This window comes from Amblyomma mixtum, chromosome 8 (genome assembly GCF_055824585.1).
Source record: "Amblyomma mixtum isolate Tamu chromosome 8, ASM5582458v1, whole genome shotgun sequence".
Taxonomy (NCBI): domain Eukaryota; kingdom Metazoa; phylum Arthropoda; class Arachnida; order Ixodida; family Ixodidae; genus Amblyomma; species Amblyomma mixtum.
Window position 1 is genome coordinate 115,420,052 of NC_143019.1, and position 21,189 is coordinate 115,441,240.

General features: G+C 47.5%; 1 protein-coding gene across 4 annotated transcripts in view; it reads left to right on the forward strand.

Moving 5' to 3' along the window:
* Positions 1-21,189, forward strand: part of LOC149334040 (membrane metallo-endopeptidase-like 1) — a 56,149-nt gene that overhangs the window by 460 nt on the left and 34,500 nt on the right. For all 4 annotated transcript variants that reach the window (XR_016284713.1, XR_016284714.1, XM_089555000.1 and 1 more), the window contains exons 1-4: positions 1-131; positions 2,478-2,708; positions 9,033-9,220; positions 12,761-13,814. The exon at positions 1-131 is cut by the window's left edge and continues 460 nt beyond it. Coding sequence is in view for 2 of the 4 variants with exons in the window: in XM_089555000.1 (XP_089411126.1) it covers positions 1-131; positions 2,478-2,708; positions 9,033-9,220; positions 12,761-13,814 (1,604 nt within the window). In the remaining 2 variants the exon portion in view is untranslated. The remainder of the gene's footprint in view (positions 132-2,477; positions 2,709-9,032; positions 9,221-12,760; positions 13,815-21,189) is intronic.

Genomic DNA, 21,189 nt, shown 5'->3' on the forward strand with positions numbered 1-21,189 from the left:
AGCCTGCTACGCCTTCTGGTCATTCCGGCGTGAAAGCGGAGAAGGACGCGGCCCCTGTTCCTGAGGCCGATCACTCGGCTGTTCCTTCTAAGCTTCGCCCGGATGCGTCAACCCTCGCCGCGGCCTCAAAGGTACGCGGAACGATGGCAGCATTGCGAATTTTGGCGCCGAGTTCGTAACAGCTAGTAGTCTTGAGTACTAGTTCGTATGTTTTGTTCCTCCTACTGTACTGCGGTCTTCGCTGAAATAGTAAGCCAGCGTTGGTGCAGACGCGGCTATTCTTAACTATAAAAGCGAATGCTTTGAGTTCGTCAACACGTTTTCCCATGAAAGATACGCGTTTGATCGCAGTGAATTTTTGAGGCGTGTTTTGCTTAATGTGCTCTGCCATACCTTTTTAATATGTTACCGCTGTGAAAGTAACGTTGGCTGCTAAATTTCATTCTCCAGCTGCCTCTATAATTCCCAAGGAGGACAAGTATGCATTAATTATTTTTGTAAATCTTTATAGCATTTCCGCAGAAGACTGAATGCACAGGATGGTAGTCGTTCGATGTCAATTTCGAATAATGCAGTTTCCTTGTATCCCCATTTCCCGAAGATTGGTAAGAAATTTCATGGAACTGAGAGTGAAGAAAAGCTTTCAGGTTCAAAAAACTAGTGTCGAAACTCACCGCTAGAGGAGATGCTTCACTAAGCGCTTCTACGGCAACAGAGAGGTGGAAACAGGCTAATAAAATAACTGACGGACGGGCCAGCTTCTGCGGCAACATTTAGGAAAGGGAAACTATTCAGAAGTTTGCATGATATTGTTGCAGAAATAGCTGTGTGTCTCAAGCCGTTATTCAATCGTCTGTAAGATGTATTTGAGGTTTACTTATAAAAGAAGGGGTTCCTGTGTTTTATTCCAATATGTGGACTTACAGCGAGCTTCGGAATGTGTGATGGTGAAGCAGCTGAACGGCAAAAAGACCGATACTAAGAAGACTTGACACCTCGCTGTGCTTGCGCCGTTTCGCTGTTTTATCACCCTTTGTGATCAACTCGCTGACGAGTTTGAGGAGTGCAAGAATACTGCTTTGCGATGCTTCTCCTACGGAATTATACCGCACCTGTTTCTTGTGCTTTGCTTTCCAAATTGCACAAGTGCAATGATGTTCAGTTTTCTTGTCCTCGCAGCTCATCCCATTGTTTTGCTTTGCAAAAGGAGTGTACAGAGTAGTAGTTCCTCCCTCGCACCAGGGCACTAGAATCAGGGAATGGTCACTTGCTCAAAACCATCTGTCACTGCCACGCTGACGGCGTGCTACAGCAGAGTAAAGAACATTCCGTTTAGACAGGTGAGAAAGATGGCCATCGACTAAGAGCGGCTTCCGACAACCGCCGTATTACCGTGAAAGGTTCTTCAGTCGTTGATATGATCGTTATTCTAGTGCTAATCCACAGAACTAGGGTGAGAGAAAGTAAAACAAAAAACTTATTTAAAATTAGGAGGGCACTTGAACTCTGCGCCCTGAGGTATCACGCTTTAGTGTTAATGGCTGCATTGAGCGGCCTAGTGTCCTTTTTACATATCACTTTTTAAACACGAAAACTGTTCTTTATTGCATGTTGTTTTATATCTTTATTTCTCTTATTTTGTATTTACCACAAGACAGCAAGGCTTCCCTTTTACAAGTCGAACATAGGTTACAGAATGGTTCAGGGGTAGCGGTTCAAGTCCCGGCTAGAGTGCTTTCCTTTCCAGAGCAACTGCTCTTTCTTTAGAGTCAGTACTTAATAGTGGTGGAATGACGTCATCACCCTGTGTGACCGTTATGGATTGTTTGAATTACCGGCGCTGCCTCATAAGGTTGTAACTTCACGACCCTTTCGACCCATCTGGATTTTCTCGACGCGTCAACGCCAATGCCCAAGACTGCAGCTACGAAACTATAGCGTTTCCTTCGCTGAAAAGCGTCCTTAACTCTGTGACGTTAATAAAAGTAGTTTAAGGCCCCTTCATTCAAGCGCCGTGGATATTCCAGAAGCTTGCTAGGCTAAATGCGCCGAAGAGTGTTTTAACCACAGGGAGCTGGAGTTAGCGAACCTTACTTTACTATTCAAGGGAATACAGTTGTGGAGTTCACATACACACCAGCCTCAATGTCCGCTGCTGAGGGCATACCAGTAATCGCTTCAAATGCATCATCGCTGTGATGCCTGAATGATGTAAAGTCTTAGCCGTAACGAAGCAATGGGGTTGGCATCTAAACTCTACAGCGGAGCGCTAAATGCATCTATTAAGTGCTAAATCTTTGGCATATAAAGGAAAGCTGTGCCTGCACAATTCGTGAATGTTTGATATTTACAGGCGCCGCAAAGGCTCTAATATATGGCTGAAGGCTCTACGCCATTGCCTGGTTGCGCTTAACAAAGACGGTGCTGCGTGTTTGCCCCTGGTATACGCTCACACCGCCCCATTGCACGCACTGCAGGGGTCAGCCCAACAGCCGAAGCCGGGCACAGCTGCAGCCGGATCTGCCTCCGCCTCCAATGCGGGGACGCAGGCCAAGACAGTGGCCAGCAAACAGCGCAGCAAAGCGTCGTCTCGGTCAGGCACCCATGGTGCAGCGACGCTGACGATATCCCCGGGACGCAAGAAGCGAGACTCCCTGAAAGCCATGAACGCGATGCTCAAGGCCCACTCGGAACAGTCGGTTCTCACGGTGAGTGGCAGCGGGTTTGCTCTGAAATACGCACTCAAGTCGCCGTACCTAAAGATTTCTGGTGCGCTTTCCCTCTGTAATAGGACTGCTAATGACCCGTGCATTGTGTATGGTGTACGGCATCAGCTATAGTGCCCACGTAAGGCTTGAATTATTACATGTGCCGTCGTCATTAGTAGCCTGGAAAAAAATTCAAACTTTCAGCCAGCATTATGAGTTAGGGACCTGGTCAATGCGGGGCCTCCCACTGCAGTGCATGTGCGCGGAAATGTCGCGTGACTTTTCGGAAGTGACAGCGAGCCGCAACAGGTGGCGCCAAAAGTTGCCCCCGAAATGCAGCCTTCTCCGGCCTTATGCTTGGGCTTGCGTACATCCTTCTAGATGGCTTAAAATTGCCTATCTGTGTAAGCCCGCTCCTTCAAGAAGTTATGTGAACATAATCAGAAGGTGCTGTAGTTTTCTTTCGTTCAAATTTAGGCAGCGCTAACTTTTAGGACGAATACACAGAGGACATGACAGGACGGGCGCGAACTATGTTTATTGAACACGTTTTTCGTAGAACATAGAGGAAAAGACGACTGTGAGCGCATGCGCATCTGCGACTGACCACAGAAGGAAAGGCCAAGAAAACGGGACGGGGGCAAGAGTAAAGTGAGGTCGCTTTTTTTTTCTTCTGAAAGATGAGAGCAAGGTAGATTAAGGCGAGCAGAATGCATTTCGACCCTAATTTTCAAGCAATCTGAATTCTCTGGCATGCAGGGAGACAGAAGCCGTGCTGACACACATGTCGCATCTTGCCTTGATAACAAATGCTTCGGATAATTCCCGAGCTAATCTATCTTTGCTCCAGGTTAGAATTTTGATTTTGTTAAGCCGTGGCTCACAGTTCTGATCGTTTAGATCCTTGCAAGAACGGCAATTGGCGGGTAGATTCAGGCATGAGTCTGATGCATTTCCCAAACTTCGTTCATGTTCCCTGGCACGTTCGTTAACACAACACCCTGTCTGGACAACGTACACTTTGCCACAAGAAAGGGGGATCTCACAGACCACACCCGTCGCACACTGGACAAAGGGCTTAGCGTGTTTTTTTCCACAGCCGGATGTTGAAGGGCTACTACTTCTGACTTTAGGGCACATCTTGGACAGTTTACAAGGCGCAGAGAACACCATCGGAACGCCGTACTTCTTGCCTACCCTTTTTAGGTTATGGGGCACTTTGTGGATGTATGGCATAACCACTGGTTTGGCGTTCCCGGGTCTTTCTTTTCTGCGTGTCTTTTTCTGCCTACCGTTGAATAACCTGCACCGGGAGAGACAAATCATCCGCCTGTCGAGCACACGAGCTGGACGGTGGATACTTTCCCAGACTTCCTACGCACCCATCTCTTTCCCACGCCCACCGCAGTCTCCGATCCATCCCCTAACCTCCGCCTCGCACCCATTCCCCGCAACATGTCCGCACACACACACGCAGGCCGCCGCCAAGCATACGCATACAACCACAAGCCACCTTTGGAAGCTACGGCGGTGGCCTACACAGACGCCGGTCTCACGGAAACCGCGGGCTCTACAGCAGCCTTCTTCCTTCGTCCTTCCATCTCTACAACCAGCACTCACACAAGCGGTCCATACACCTCCCCACCCTCCACGCTCGCCCTAGAAATACCCAGGATCGCCGATGCCATCACACACTTTGTCACCCTACCCCCCGCCCCCCAATACGTTGTCTCTACAGACTCGCAGGCAGATCTGCGTGCCTTTCATGAAAGAGCCCTCCCTTTCCCTACCCGATCGGCCTTAGATGCCGCCCTCTTAGCATTAAACCCACTACCGGTGACCCTCCGGTGGATCCCTCGTCACATGGGCATCCCCGGCAATGAGCTGGCTCACCAGCTTGCCTGCGAAACTATACACTGGACTCCGGGGATCCCATGGGCGAGCCCACCGACGGAGCAGGCGGTCAGGGCTTACAAACGCACTGTCGACGAATACTACGCGCAGCAAAAATTGGGTTTAGCTGATTTACCACCACCGCACCCATCCTTACCGATCCGTGAAGCTCACATTCTTCGCCGAATACAGTTTAATCTCCTACATACACCAGCCAAACTTTACCTATACCGGTACACTTCCACACCTCAGTGCCCAAACTGTCCACACACATATGCAGACATAGAACACTGCCTTACACAGTGCAACGCAGCCTTCCAGTCCCCTGCCTATCCTTTCCCCCCACCCCCACCGTGGCCCATCTGGCTCGCCTCCCTGGATCTGAAGCTGCAATAGGCCCTCGTCGCCTTGGCCCAGGGCATACTGAACGCCTAATAGAAAGGTTGTTCTAATAAAAGTATCACACCACCACCACGTTAAGCCGTGGTTCACAATTCTGATCCAATGGGCGGGTAGAATAAGGCATGAGTCTGATGCATTTCCCAAACTTCGTTCATGTTCCCTGGCCCGTTCGTTAACACAACGCCCTGTCTGGCCAACGTACACTTCGCCTCAAGAAAAGGAGATCTCGCAGACCACACCCGTGGCACACCGGACAAAGGGCTTAGCGTGTTTTTTTCCACAGCCGGATGTTGCAGGGCTACTACTGCTGACTTTAGGACACATCTTGACCAGTTTACAAGGCGGAGAGAACACCATCGGAACGCCGTACTTGTTGCCTACCCTTTTTAGGTTATGGGACACGTTGTGGATGTACGGCATAACCACTGGTTTGGCGTTCCCGGGTCTTTGTTTTCTGCGTGTCTTTTTCTGCCTACCCTTGAATTTCTGTAGGAGTGCTTCGGCCACAGCTGGCAACACGTGATCAGGGAACCCTGCTTTTCGCAGCCTGGCTACCTCACCCCGAAAACTCTCTTGCAACATGTGAGGGCACGACTTAACAAGAGAAAGGGTGGCAATAGCCCTGTTAACAGTTTTTGACTGGGCCGAATCAAAAGGCAAGAAATCTTTCTTGGCTCTATGGCGGTAGCACCAGCATACACACTTTTCGCCGAGCATGATGTTCAGGTCCAAGAACAGGAGGCGGTTAAGCACAGGTAACTCGTACGTACAAGAGAATCTTTTTCCATGTTGCACAAATTGTTCTACAATATTCAGCGCAATTTACTCATACCGGCCTTGGTCACTTTTCTTTAAATTTACTAAAAAATCGTCTACATGTCTAAAAATCTTCAGGACATTGCCTTCGTCAGTTAGTGAAGCCAAACCGTTGTCGAATGATGCAAAAAAAAAAATGTTGCAGAAACTGGATCGACAATTATCTGATGCAAATGCCCTGGCGCTGTAGATAGCGCCGGTTGTCAAACTCGATAAAAGTAGCGTTGATATAAAATTCTAAAAGTGACATGAAGTTATCTACGCTTAAGCCGGCTGTATTCTGGAAGGCGATAGTACCGTTTGCTTCAATGCACTGTCTGACAGCAATAAACAGGTCCTTATGTGGTATATAATAAAAAAGATCTTCATCTATGGAAAAGGCAAATCCAATCTGGTCTCCTTTAAACATACTGCACCTTCCAATGAATTCTTGGTGGCAAAGGCATCCGAAAGTTGCTGTAGTTTTAGCGAGGCAATCTTTTAGTGAGCAGGAGTTTTTGCTTACACAAACAAACTTTGAGGCCGGCTCTAATATTGGGCATGATCGCGAACCTCCTAGTCGCTTAGCCGAATTTTAGCGTTGCTTTTCGTGGCTCACAGCTGGAAAAATTAAATGCCATTGCCGGCGTGCGGTGCGCTGTACATTCCAAACGCAAAGTGGCGTTTCTTGCCTCTATTTTCAGAACGATAGCGTGCCTCGCAGCGTTCTTAGTGTGTTATGTTTAGGCCTGCTCATCCGTTTGGCAATACTTAAAAAAAAATGTTTGAAAAAAAAGAACAATATAATAACACAAAACGAAATGTACTCTTGAGGAACACTTTGGCTTTTTACCTGGAAGGTATGAGTAAGACTAATTACTTCTCCAATTAAAGGTCTTCGATTAAGTTCTTCAATAAGGTGTGGGTTAATTCTCACGCAGTTCAAAATCGATTGCGCGGAACGTGACAAAGGAAATTATTTGGAAAAGGCAGTGAAAATAGTTGTGAAATGCGGTGTCATGGCATGTTATAATTGACAGCCAGGGGGATTATTGTCAAGTTGTGCCCGCACACCAAATCTTTACACGTGCACAAACAAAATTAGCTAATCACGGGGAAGTTCTAAAAAATGGTCTCCTATGTTTCACTATTGAGTAATCAGATGATCGATAAACCCGGAGAAAAAAGCGTTTCCTAACGCACTCTTTTTTATTTTTCATATTTCATTTCGGTCATTTTATTTTTTATTTTGGGGTCTTCTCTGATTTTTAGTTTGTTAGTTCCTGTATTTTATTTATGAAACCCATGCATTCACTGCATGCGCCTGTATTCATGCTTAAGGCATGAGTGTTCGCGGCGCAGTGGTAGCGTCTGCGCTTCAAATACCAAAGGCCCTGGTTTGCTTCCCAGCCTCGACACAGTTCTTTTTTAAGCAGTGGCGCCGAAACGCGGACACATTTGGGAACATTCCTTGGTCACGACAGTATGAGGCATTAAAGGCTTCCGCCTTAATAACCATTCCTTTTATGTAGCTTTCTTCGATCGAACGCGAGTATGTTGCGCGCGATCACTACGTGTGACACACATTTTTACCTTCTGTCAACAACAGCAGTAAGGCGCCTGCGATGTTTCGTTTGTCTAATTCATTCATGGACGTCGGACTCGGCAGCGCCGATCGAGATCCGTGGCGATCACAGCCGATCGCAGTTTTACCTTCATCGAAAACGGCTTGGATTGAACACGGCTTCAACCTAGTTACACGAGCGAAAGCTCTGTTAAGCATGGTCCCCGTTCTCGGAAATCGAATGTCAAGGTCAGGTACCTAGTGGTCATGTTCATATGATCACGTGGTCACACTGCTCTAGCTAGGGCCATACCACAATGGCATTTAAGTTCGGTGTCAAGTTGTGCGGCGCTGAAGGTCAGTGTCTCAACCACATCGAAGTCGCGAGTTGCACCTCGAGGATTAGAGCTGTCGCTCTAAGAACCTAGCTGAATAGCCGCACCAAATCTGCATACATGTGCCGCCAGGAGCCCCAGTCTATCAGTCGGAACAGTGGAGCCGTCCAGCACAGGAGACAATAGAAAAACTGATTATAATATCCACAATACCTCCTAAGCTTCATGCTGGCATGTGGACACAAAATCCGGAGGCCCAAAATTTGCTGATTACAATCGAACGATCGTTCAACCACCTTATGTGCGATGGTTTTCATACGATTCATTTGCGCGCGCTGTGTCGACATACACATAGACAGTATTTCGCTGGATTAAGAAGTTGTTCGTAAGGCGTTGTTAGTAAACAACCCTTATTGCCAAGTGTGCTCGGCAGTGCCTCCGCTGCCTGTGACCACCAGCTGCGTCTTCTCGGCGGCGGGGGAAGCGCCTTGCTTTGTCGACACGCTTGGCATCCATGTATGCCACACAGTCTTGGCGAGAAGAAGGAAATAATTCGTGCCTCTGCTGTTAGGACTAAATATGACATGGACAGCAGGAGATAAACATAAGCCGCGGCGTCGCTCCGAAATTAGTGCACTCCCTCTTTCGTCATGGTGGCCATGCCTTGTGTGGTACGATAACACTGAGGGAGTCCGTCTTCGCTGGGGAGGAGCTTCAATTAGCGTTAATTTCATGGCTGAAATCAAGAAGGAAAACCGATCTTGGCAGGGCATGGTAAGTGCAGAGCAGATATTGAGGTCCCTCCTAGTAACGCACTCAATTCGAAGTCCGTAGCGTGAAATGTTGTCACAGTGGTTTGATAGCTTAGGGGCTGGTGCTGAAAGCCGACGCTGGACGAAAAAAGGCTTGAAAATGTTCCCGAGCGTTGCATTGATTATTTGGCGAAGCTAAATAAGCAAACTCATACTGATCAAGCGCTCAGGTATGACCCACGATGGTATAACTGGCAATCAATGAGAGAAATTTTATCAGATAAAGCTGTCCTTTGAAATGACAATGTAAACTAAACGTCCCATAACTGCTGCTATCTGGGGACCATAGCACACCACAGAGGCGTCATCTGCGGTCCATGATGTATATCACGAACGAAAATCGAAGGATGGACAGGACGACGCTCGTCTGCACAAAGCCCTTGTCTGGTTCGTCCGCTACCTCTTTGGTTTATCTGTTGCGCTATATTTTGCATCATGAACGTTCAGCAACTGGCCCAACTTTCGGATTTGCTTAATCGGTGGTACCATTAGATCGCCAAATTTGCCAACATGCTTCTCGCAGGAGCGCACGGCCGGTTCCAGTCGTTCCAGTCGGCTGCTCCGCTCGGAGTCACTGCAGGCGATGGGGTTCCCGATTATGCTTGTTTTTGCCATCCTGGTCGGTGCTGCTGTGATCTTCCTGCTCCTATTCCCCTGGGTACCTGCAAGGGCACATACGCACTGTGAAACCATGTCCTGCAGGTTCCACAGGTAAGCAGTAGCTAAGTTGGCTGATTGCATTGCCATGGACAGTTGCGCGGCACGGAGCCCTCGCCCTAGGCCCACCGCAACTAAATCGTGACATAGCCACCTTTCATGTCGTTCACTCTTCATCTCCTTGCCATCGCGTAACATTTGGTGGGACGTGTGGGGTAATCATCGCCATGCTTGTCCTGGAGCTTCGATGTGCTGTGTCTGCCGTGGTCGTCAGCCTTGTGTTCCTGGTCCGCACCGCTCGGCTGTGCCCCACCCCGCCTGATCAGAGCCGACCTCGTCGTTTGCCCTGGACCCGTCCACCGCCCCTACCACAAGACACGACGAAAATGATCCTACTGATCGGGCGCCAAGCGACCCAACCGATCCAAGGCACATGAGCACACAGTCGCTCCGCCCATGCCGTTTGGTGCGCCCATGCTCCTCGGCCTTCGGCTCAAGGTTGCCTGTGTGCCGGAAGCTTTGTGGGCCAGTGCTCATCCGATCATCTCATCTCTTTAATCACGACGGCAAGCCCATCATCTTCTTCTCTTCTCTGTTGATGATGATGATGTCCTAAGGCTTAATGGCACATACCCACGGTGGGGGATTCATTCCTCGTGTCACGACCATCGTCACTTCTGTTTCGTCGTGACTGCCATTCTTCGAGATAGCGCGATCTCGACGATCGGTAGGTGACACCCGGTAGTGTCCACGGACTAGAAGACGACAAAGTGGGCAGTGGCGCGGCACGGAGAGCCCGTTCTAGACCCACGGCCATTAAATTGTGGCATAGCTGTCTTTCCTGTCGTTCTCTCTTCATCGGCTTGCCGTTACGCAACAGTATTCGCGTATGGTAATCGAGTGGAGGAAGTAGCAAAGATTTTGCTATCCAACTGCGGTCAATTATCACGGCTGTAGCCTTTGTTTCGTCGTTTTTTGAATAGACTTACTAGGCACATAAAGTTAAATTTTCTTAATATCTTTTTTGTGAGTTATCTAAAAATTTTAGGGTGTTGCGGGAAAATTACGGCAAACGCGACAGGCGGGAAAGCACTACTGGTAACCAAGGACTGTTTTGTTAGAATAAGCAAGCCATATCCTCAAAGAGGACATTCGCATCAGATGGCTGCATTGCGAGAAAATGAAAACCCGTCGCAGGGCATAAAAGGTGGGCATACGGAAAAGAAAACATGTAGCACCAGAATGCAACATTGAGGCCCTATACTTTTTGTCAACTGTAACATAGAGCGCGCAACGTTGATGCGTGATTACGGGACAAATCTGGAATGCCTCGAAGAAGTTCGATTGGAAGGCGCGGATCATAAGCGGATTTATGCCACGCTACCTCGCTCAACGTGCCGTATGCGCGAGGTACTGTCAGGCGGAAGGTTGCCCGAGGATGGTAGGTTGCTGGCGTCTGACATTTCTCTTTCCGGAATCACCCCTATCCGGAAATCTCGGAGTTGACGAGGAGCGCCAAAACTAGAGGTGTGATATCACAGGCTTCTAGGGCCGAACCGTGCATGCCCGGTATACGCTCCGGGCACGGGCAGCTCTACTTCATTTTAGCGCCCAGCGACGCTGCAACGCGGTGGCGCTCAGTTCAGAACTCGCAGCTTATACCTTGGTGCCAGCTACGCAGTGCGACAGGAGATGAAAATAATGTGGGGCAGCGCGTGCCCGGGGCGCAAGCCGGGCACGGGCAGTTCTGCCCTAGACGCCCCCAATGACGCAGATCTAGTTTTGGCGCTCCACGGCAACCCCGTCATTTCCGGACAGTAGTGACTCCTGACACAACACGGAAAAACTTCAGGAGTATATCGGATAAGTTGGCCCTCAAATTCGGCATCGGATTCGCGCCTATCTTAGGCTACTAGTTCAGGAAGTCTTCGCCCTCAGCAAGCGAGAATGAGAGCTACGAGCGCTTGGTGCCTAAAACGACGCTGTGGAGATCGTCATAACGTCTGACCAAACTAAAAGAAAAGTCGCACTGGTGAAACATTTCGGGATACCAAGATGATATCCGAGCTGAAATCAAGAATAGCAATGCTAAATGGACAATTTATTTAACCCGAACATGACTCACGGTCCCTCAGCGCTATAGCCTGGATTACAGGAGAACAGAACAGAAGCTTGGAGTACTTTCGCTTTTGGCGATGGCCTTATCTCACGCACACTGCGTTTGTTGTGCCACTTAGGATGATTTGCGCAGCCTGCGAGCAGGCGAGCAATGATTTCGCTTCCAATTGATCGGCGAGCGCCTGGCCGATCTGTTTCAATGTAACTTTTTATTTCTGTTTTGGACCAACCCTGCTGAAAAAAAGTTTTGTGATGCAATAACCTCATAGAGGCTTTATCATAGAATATCATACAATCTGAATGATATATGAAACAATTTGTATGATTTTCTATGATATCTCTGTGATGACTGTATGATTTTACAGAAATTAATGGCATTTGTATGATATTTTTCTATGGTTTGCATGATAAGTCTATGATATTGGTACGATAAACTGTATGAATTTATTGCATCATACATCTTTTTTAAGCAGGGGAATGTTCTTCCCAGTTCGTTGTCGCCAGGCCTAAGAGGCGCTCATCCATCTCCGCGCTTCCTGGAAGCGCCACTTCTTAAACTTTACGACAAAAGTTTACGGCGCCTCGTCATTTCGGACACCCGCGTGGTGTGGCCAAAGTTGTTTGTTGCATCTGAGAGGAATGGCCATTGCCCTCATACATAATATGATGGAACGCCACAATTTTTCGTAATGAGAGAATTCGTTATAGCTTCGGCCGTTATAACTTACCTCTGCTGTGCTTAAAACACACAGATCGTTAATTATGAACGATGAACGTGCAAACATCTATTAACGTTTTTTGAACAGATCTATGTAACCTATAGGGCATACTGAACTATGCATATTTCACGCGGTTATCATTAATTAATTTCAGCGTATCATTAGCAGCAGAATCCTTCAAGTAAGCGCGTCCGAGTCCTTCACTGTCAAGCATACCCCGATCATTGGGAAACAAACGACAGGGGTCTCAGGTGGGTGTGCGATGGGTGGACGCAGCACACTGGACTGCCAAAAATTTGCTGTGCGATGCTTTCAAATTGCAGCAGCTTCATCGCAAATATTCTGCAACGTCACAACTGTCGATCAACTAAGTATCTACATTTTTTCTCAACCATTGTTCGGACCTGTGCATTTTTAGCCCATGGGTGCAATAGTCATTGCAGTATGTGTCCTTCCCATCCAAGCTTTCTTCTCAACCGTATTCGTTTCATCAGGCGCATTTAGGAATGCTAAGAAGTCACGTGAAGATTTTTAAATCTCCAGAAATTCAGGTTTAAGCACAAAAAACAAGGTTGACAGGACAGTAAAAAAAAACTATCCAATTCAGGGCATTAAGAATTATTTGTCTTTGTTATAGCACCAGAGGATAAAAATTGGTACTAGCTGGATCCTCGTAGAGGCCTCTATGTTTTAAGATCGGTGTTCCAAAGCTGCGGCACGTCCTGCGTTAAAAATAGAATCAGTCGTCTTTCTGCAGGGATCTCATAGAAGGCCAGCTAGATCTCACCGTGGACCCGTGCGACGACTTTGGGGCCCACGTCTGCGGCAACTGGAGGGAACGCAAGTTTTCCGACTACTCCACATCCGCACTGTCTGACATGGTGAGCCAGTGGCAGAACAAGTTTTCAGCACTGCTGCAAGACGGCGTAGACAAGCTGCCCGCGGGGAGGAAAGCGGCCGCCATGTTCAACAGCTGCATGACTCAGACGGGGTCGCAAGTCGACGTCGTCCAGGACTTCATGCGCGCCCGGGGTCTCGTGTGGCCGGAGCAGTCGGAAGAAGGCGGGTCGCCCCTTGATGTCCTATTCGACCTGGCTTTGAACTGGAGCGTGAATCTTTGGTTCAAAATGAGGTTTCTCCCCAGCACTCCAGCATATCCAAAGCGGCGCATCTTCTTTTCGCACAGCAACAGGATGACCGTCTGGAGGGCTATCTTCAAAAACGTACCAAGAACCAAACACGACTACGTTTACGGAGCCCTCTTCAGGCTTTTCGCCAACGCCACCGACAGCGATCCTGTAACGGCGGATATCGCGCAGACCTACAACATGCTGGAGTATGTTTTCGACCTCCTTATGCGGCCTGGGACGTCCAAGCCTCGAACTCCTGGTCAATTTGCGCTGCGCGATTGGGAGAAGCATTCGCAGACCGATAGTCCCGAGGAAGTGAGGCGTGCTTTGAACTCTGTGCTGAAAATTCACCCGCCCTTGACACTGGACGACTGGATTCTCTTCAGTGATCTCGCTCTGCTAAAAGGCATCAGCGATATTTTCAGCAAGTTCAAAGACCGCCTCGTGCGCCGTCACCTTGCATGGCTCTTTGTTTGGACATACGGCATCATGGCAAACCCAGCAGCCACACTGGAAATCATGCACGGCGATAAGACTCGTGCGGAAGAGGCGCGAATTCGCTATTGCGCATCGCAGGTGGAGGCCAACTACAAGCTGCTCGTGGCCGCCATGACTATCGCCTCCTACTTCCCCAGGGAAAGGAGAGTCCTGGTCGACGCTCACCTGTCCGGCATTTTAGAGGTAAGCAAATACCTTTTACTTGGAAAGTACTACGTTATTTATTAGCTGATCTTGTACGATTGTCGCCATGATGGAAAAGTGCTCTGTATTTTGCAGCGCAAACCTCGAGAATCCTTTTAAATGAAATGTAGATTTTTTCTGTTCACTTTTTCCTTATTAGTGTAGATTTTACGAGTAGTTTGTGTTTACCATCTGAGCCTACCGAACACTTGAAAAAAAAAAAACGTGTAGACAACAAACATCGAAATGTAGAGACTGTTGCACTACTGAGTTCATTTTCCTGTTTATGATTGTAGCTAACTGGTGGTATATTAAGCTGTATGCGATTTAAAATGTATCGCATCAATTTTTGTCTGCAGCTAACAACAACAACTGATCGGTACAGCAGTTTACATAATAGGCTACCGCCTTTCTGTTAATAACTGCGCAGAATTGGTGCATAGTTTTGTGCGAATGAGGAACCCTAAACTTATACTGCATACTGGGGAACTCCAGGAACTGCAGGACTATTCAAGGTTAAACAAATGTAATTTTCCACTTCGCGTGGGTGAGCACCGAACACCATGGCATTTCATCACTGTGTGAAGAGCAGAGAGGCATAACAGCGAATATGACAATAAAAAGTGACAAAGAAGAGGAAAAATGCGGTACAATACAGTGCAATAGAATACAATATAATATAAAAATAAAAAAGGCGGAAAAACAACACTAACAATAAAAACGTGACAGATGAGGAGTGACAAAAAAAAACAAGAAATAACGTCGCAAGCAATGCTTCCTATGCTTTCTGTCCCCTTTCTGTCAGTCTCTACTCCCAACATCTAGGAGATAATTATTTTTGATAGCCGTGATAGCCATGATAGCCGGTTTACGGTTTCATTGATGCCGCTTGAGACTGTGAAATCTGTTAGTCAGGTGCGATTCACAGCTCTCAAGGTGGGTGTTGTCGGTGGTTTAATTAAAAAAGAAAAAGTTGAGGAAAATAATGCTGCCGGCCACGGCATATCCTATCTTATATCATAGGCACCCGAGCTCCAGCCGTTACACGTTCAACGGAAAGGGAAAGGATAGCGAGGAGAAGTATATAGGGGAGCGATAGCAAGACAGGAGAGGGGAGAGCTTTGTACACAATTTAAAAAAACCCATAAGTAATCAAGTTCGCGCCACTCGTGCGCAAATGGCCAGGCTTTGTCCGGAAGGAAGTGCGCTCGAGCGGCCACTCTGTAGAATCAATTACAAAAGGTGAAATACACTGCATGTACATAGCCGCGCTCTTAGCGTCCTGTATCGGACTAATCGCGCGCACGGCACACTGCACTAGCGGCCGGAGTGGGACACCCGACCCTTTATACCGTCCGAGGTAGCACCAATGGTGCATTCATGTCGCGCGTGTACTACCGGGCAAAAAGCAAGCGGGAAGTCAAGCCCTCCTGCTCGATGAACGCACAGAGGCTCACAATTGTTGTGCCACGGGTGCGCATATGCCGCGCGGCCACAGTAGCACCTCCAGACTATCTGGGAGGATTCCCAGCACCCTGCAGGCCGCGAGCATCTCCTGATGCGGAACTGCAGAAGCGGTATAGTGAAAGAGCATGTTCTCCAACGTCTCCACTGCGCCGCAGTCACCGCACGCGTCACTCGACTAAAGTTCGTGACGCACCCGTCTCTCATCGGGCCACACGCAGCCGAAGCGCACTCAGATAGTGATCGCGCATGGGATGCGCGACAATCGGCGCGTGCGGACGACAGAAATGCGCTCCCCTCGCGCGATTCGAGGGTACGGGTGTTGCTGACGGAGGTGGTCGTAGGTCACCTCCGTCATGCACGCTTTCCAGGGCGAGTGTTTCGTCGCTGGGAGGAAGCTGATGTGCGGCGGTGGCGCGCATGTCGGCGTACTCGTTGCGGCAGTGCTGTGGACGCACTGCACACGAATACTAAATCTACGCTCCGCGACACGCTCAATGTGCTCGCGTAACGCGCACAGCAACGAGGTGCACGGGCGCGTGTCTGCAGTCGGCTAAGGGTGACACGTAAATCGGAATTGCACAGCAGAACACACCTGGGCGGCGGCGGAGTAGGGGTGAGCACCACCTCCAAGCCCAACCGAAGGCCCAGTAGCTCCGCCGTGGTCGAAGAGCCCAGGGAAGCCACTCTTTGGAGGCGATGCAGCTGCAGGGCGGGGATGGTGGCCACCGCGGCGAGCGAGCGGCATGCGCTGGCCACGGTATCGTCAGTGCAAACACGCAGATGGTCACGCACTTGCTCGCAGATGACGGCTCCGGCTAGCTGCTGCACCGCACATAGTGCTGCGTTTTCCCGCAATACCGACGATCTCTCGCTGTACCTCCGTCGTGAGGGGCCAGGGGGAGCAGAGGCAGTAGGAGGCGTGGCGCGCGTCAGCTAGTCATATTCTTGTATTGACGCGCCCATTCCTTAGCGGCGCTAAGATGGTGGACTGTTTACCTCTACTCCTACCTTGACCCTTTTAACCTTTTTCCTTTCTTATTCCTTCCCAAAATTGAATCGTTTTCGTAGTTGACGCTGCGCCATTGTTGTTTATTTTTATTTTATTTATTTATGTACATACTGCAGACCATGGTTAGGTCCAAGCAGGAAGGGCAGGTGCACAAAAAGCAAAATTATAGCAACAAAAATACAACAATACAGCAAAGATAATGTAGTAAAACAACAATACAGCAATGCAAGACAAAGCAGAAAAAATACATAATACGCAATATCAAAAAAGATGGCTGAGGAACGCGTCTGATTTTCAGGGTTGATTAGGTTCGGTTAATGAGTTCCAGTCGGATATGGTGCGTGGGAAAAAGGAAAACTTGAACGAGTTAGTCCGGGCAAAATATGGTTTTAAAAGAGCTTTGTGATAGTGTCTTGTATTCCGTGTTGGCATTGGGGAAAGATAAGCAGAAGAGTCAAGTCTGAGTTTATTGTTAAGAAGTAATGAAAGAAAATCTAAACGAAAATTTCGTCTTCTTACCTGTAGTTCTTCAATACCGTTAGCATGCATCAAGTCTGAGGGTGAGTCAGTGGGTAGATATTTTGAATATATGAATCTAATTGCTTTCCTTTGAATGTTCTCGAGCTTATATATGTTAGACTTAGTATACGGGTCCCAAATTATGCAAGCATATTCAAGTTTGGGTCTAATTAGAGTATTATAACCTAAGAGCTTAACGTTAGCGGGGGCGTTTCGAAGTTTATGCCTTATATAACAGAGCTTACGGAATGCGAGTGAACAGATGTTATCTATGTGAGAGTTCCAAGAAAGGTTATTAGTAAGTGTTACACCCAAGTACTTTACGGACGCTACTTGTTGCAATGGTGATGATTCTAATTTATATACATATTCTAGAGCGTTTATCTTGTTAGTTATGCGAAGAGAAACGCTTTTATCTGCGTTCAGTGTCATGTCCCAGCGCTTGCACCACTGTACAATATTAGTAAGCGTATTTTGTAGGTCACTCTGATCGTTTTCATTGCTAACATCGCGAAAAAGGACACAGTCATCAGCATATAATCGAATATGTACGCCAGGGCAAACTTCATCGATGATGTCGTTAATGTAGATTAGAAAGAGTAGTGGCCCCAGTACGCTTCCCTGTGGCACACCTGATGTGACTGGGAGACAGCCAGACTGGTGCCGACCGATTGAAACATGTTGACTCCGGTTAGTTAAATAATCATTTATCCAGGAAATAAAAATAGGCGGAAGTCCAATAGTTTTTAGTTTTAGAATTAGGCTGTGGTGTGGAACTTTGTCAAACGCTTTACTGAAATCTAGAAAGATCGCGTCAATCTGGCTGTTATTGTCAAGTGATGCCGCAAATGAATGGATAACTGAAAGTAGTTGAGTTACTGTGGAAAACCCTTTGCGAAAACCATGCTGGTAATCTGTCAGAATGTTGTTGCGATCTAAGAATTCATTAATGCTAGTTGCGACAATATGTTCCATTAATTTGCAGCAAGATGACGTTAAGGATATAGGTCGATAATTGCTCACCTGAAGGCGGTCGCCTTTTTTAAATACAGGTACGACTCGGGCTATCTTCCAGTCTTCAGGTACACACCCGGTTAACAATGACACGCGAAATATAATAACCAAAAACCTGGCCAGAGATTCAGCATACCTCCGAAGAAAACCGTTAGGAATATCGTCGGGCCCTGGGGATGATTTAATTTTCAGGTTTAGTAACATTGCAACGACACCATCATACGAGATGAAGTTAACTTCAGATGGATGTGCTGAAGTTGTGCTTGGTGCATCGTACGGTTTTGGTTGAGAAAATACACTGTGAAAGTAATTGTTAAAATGGTGAGCAATGGCAGGCTGATCGGTAACCGTTGTACCGTTGATAGTCATTTCTGATATAGGGGCTTTTTTATCGCTAATGTGGCGCCAGAATTTACCCGGGTCGTTTTTTATGAAGTTCGGCAGAGTTGTTTGGAAATAATAATCTTTTGAACGGCGTACAGCAAGGGCGAGGCTTTCTCTTAAATGGTTGATTGTGCTCTGCTGTGCGCGATGCTTTTTTAGCCTTTTGATTCGGCGTCTGAGATGAATGATACTGCGTGTCATCCAAGGCGTCTGCTTGCGAATGTTTTTGTATTTTACAGGTATGAAATTTTTAAGGCAATAGTGACACATTTTCTTAAACTGATTCCAGAGTGCGCAGGCGTCGGTTCCATCAAATTCGACAATGCATGTTTCAAGATGCTCAATAACTGAGGCGTCATTGGCACGTGTGAAATCGATGATAGGATGTGCTTTACATGTTTTTGTCTTGGCAAGCGGTTTTAAGGGAATGAAAACACTAACAAGATGATGATCTGAAAGTCCTGGTGCGACAGACACGTTGCAATCATGGAAAACATGGGGAACAAATGCAAGATCCAACACTGAATTACTCATGCGAAATTCGCGGGTTGGCTCGCGAACCAGTTGACACAAGTTGTGCGTGAACATAATGTCGAATACAATATCCACGTATTTTTTGTACCCGGAACATGGCTGCAGACGTTCCCAGTCAACGCCAGGTAAGTTGAAATCACCGAATAGCAATATTTTACTCTTTTTGTAATTTGACATGTGAACTTGTAACTTTGCTAGATAATCTTGTGTTACATTAGGAGGCCTGTAAACCGCATACAAAATAAAGCAATGTCCCCAGCAAAACAGTTTCATGCAAAGGCACTCAACATCAGGTACATCTTCTAGCGAAACAGCCTGTATATTATTTTTAATGAGTACTGCAACTCCTCCACCTCTCGAGGGCCTGTCCTTGCGAAATACCTTGTACGAGGGTGGAAAGATGAGGTCATCGGTAATCTCGCTGTGCAGCCAAGTTTCTGTTATAACCGCAACGTGAGGGTCATGTTGTAGGAGAAGGATTTCAAGCTGCTCGGTTTTATTGGCGACGCTTCGAGCGTTAACATTAATTATTCGGAGATGCTTATTCACTGTCACTGTCGAAATTCCTTTGTCGCCTCTATTACGTTTATGTTGGGGAAATCGGTATTTAGAAGCAGAGACCTTTTTATGGCTTAGAATTGCGTGATCTATGGAGTTGACTGCACCACTGAAGGCGTTAAGGGTCGTGTCTGTTTCGTACGATAGTTTTTTCGCAAAGGCACCTTGTCGTTCTTTTCATAGTCCCAAACGTAGGCTTGACTGTTGATAAAAATTTTGTCGAAAACTAACGAAACTTTGTCGCCTTTATTTTTTTTGTTTTATTTATTTTATTTATTTTTTTTTTTATTTTTGTCATGTTTTCAGCTACCCACGATACAATAGTGCCACAGTCGAGGTATTCCTCTATTGACCTCTACTTCCCGACTGTCTCCGCACCTGTGCAAGAAACGCCGACGAGTAGAACCTACCACTTTCCACAGGCGTCTGCTAAGGCCTCCTTGATGCATGTGTCGAAAATGGCGCATTTTTGCGTACGCATTTCCTCTGCACCCCCCTATTTGGACGAATGTCGGCGTTTGTTGGAGATTGGGTATTCGCAGGTTGCATGGGTGTCAGGGTGTCTTCGCTATAGCTGCGCGGCCATTGAGGTAAAAGGCTCGCAAGGGAGATGTTGCATAAAATTGAACATAAATGAATTAATTGTCAAGAGACAAAGATCACGTGACCTTGTGATCCCGTTACAACATTCCTATCGCACTGTGTGCAAACTGCCCATCGTGGCAGGTGATAATAATGACTGGTTGCGAGAGCTTGCTCGAGGAGAGCAGCGTAGCTCTTACGAGCCCAACCAGAGCCTTTGTTTAAAGCAGCCACCTGCCCGTGCAGGGAAGCAGCGCTTGGCCGCTCACCATTGCCTCAGGGGTGCTGTTAGGACTTCGCGTGACTTGTGAGTGTAAAATAAGGAATGCGCGTCTCTGCGAAGTAATATGCAAAGTGCAGCCCAGGCCACGGAAGGAACCCATTACCGCAATCGCGCCAGACGCTTAAGGAGGGGCTTGAGTGGCCCCTGAAGTTAAGAAAGCCCACGATCTGAAACTTCGCCGCGCCATGGATTATGCTATAACTATAATGAGAAATATATGCGAATATCACAATAAATTGAAAAACATAGCAGGATATAATTCACGGCTTTTCATCTGGAGAACCAGCCTTTTTCGAGTGTACTACATCATTCTAAACACGCAGCTTTTAATGCATGCGTGAGGTACTTCAATACTGTAAAGCACCAATGCAAACAATGGAGGGGGAGGATGAAAAAGATGTGAAAGGAAAAAGAGAATGGGTGAAAGCTTGAAACGGTGATAAATGCATTGGTAAATTGGTTTTTTGAGGAAAGGAAATGGCGCAGTATATCTGTCTCAAATATCTCGGCGGACACCTGAACCGCGCCGTAAGGGAAGAGAGGAAGGTGGGAGTGAAAGGTGAAATAGAGAAAGAGGTGCCGTACTGGAGGTCTCCGGAATAATTTCTACTACCTGGGGATCTTTAACGTGCACTGATCCCAAAACGTGGATGCAGGTGTTCGGAAGGAGGTAAGGACAGAAAATAATCACCACCTCACGGCTTTCTTAGAAAGACAGGGGAGTGACCCTAATAAGGGAGTAATTACTCGTTGACATCCACCCGAGCGCAGCCATACGGCTACAAAGGAAAGCTCTACTGCTTTCTCAGAAACTTCGTAGTTAAAGAAAACTTCGTCCTGGTCCGGGGTTCGAACCCAGGACAACCGCTTCACCGGAGCAGTCGCTTTACCAATTGAGCTAACCAGGACGGCAAGCTTATGGTAGGGCGAGAGCGAATTGATCAATAACTCGAAGTGGGAACAGTTGTCTTTTCTTAGTTTGTGCACCCTGCATCTCCTGTTCTTTTGTCAAATTGCTTGTTGAT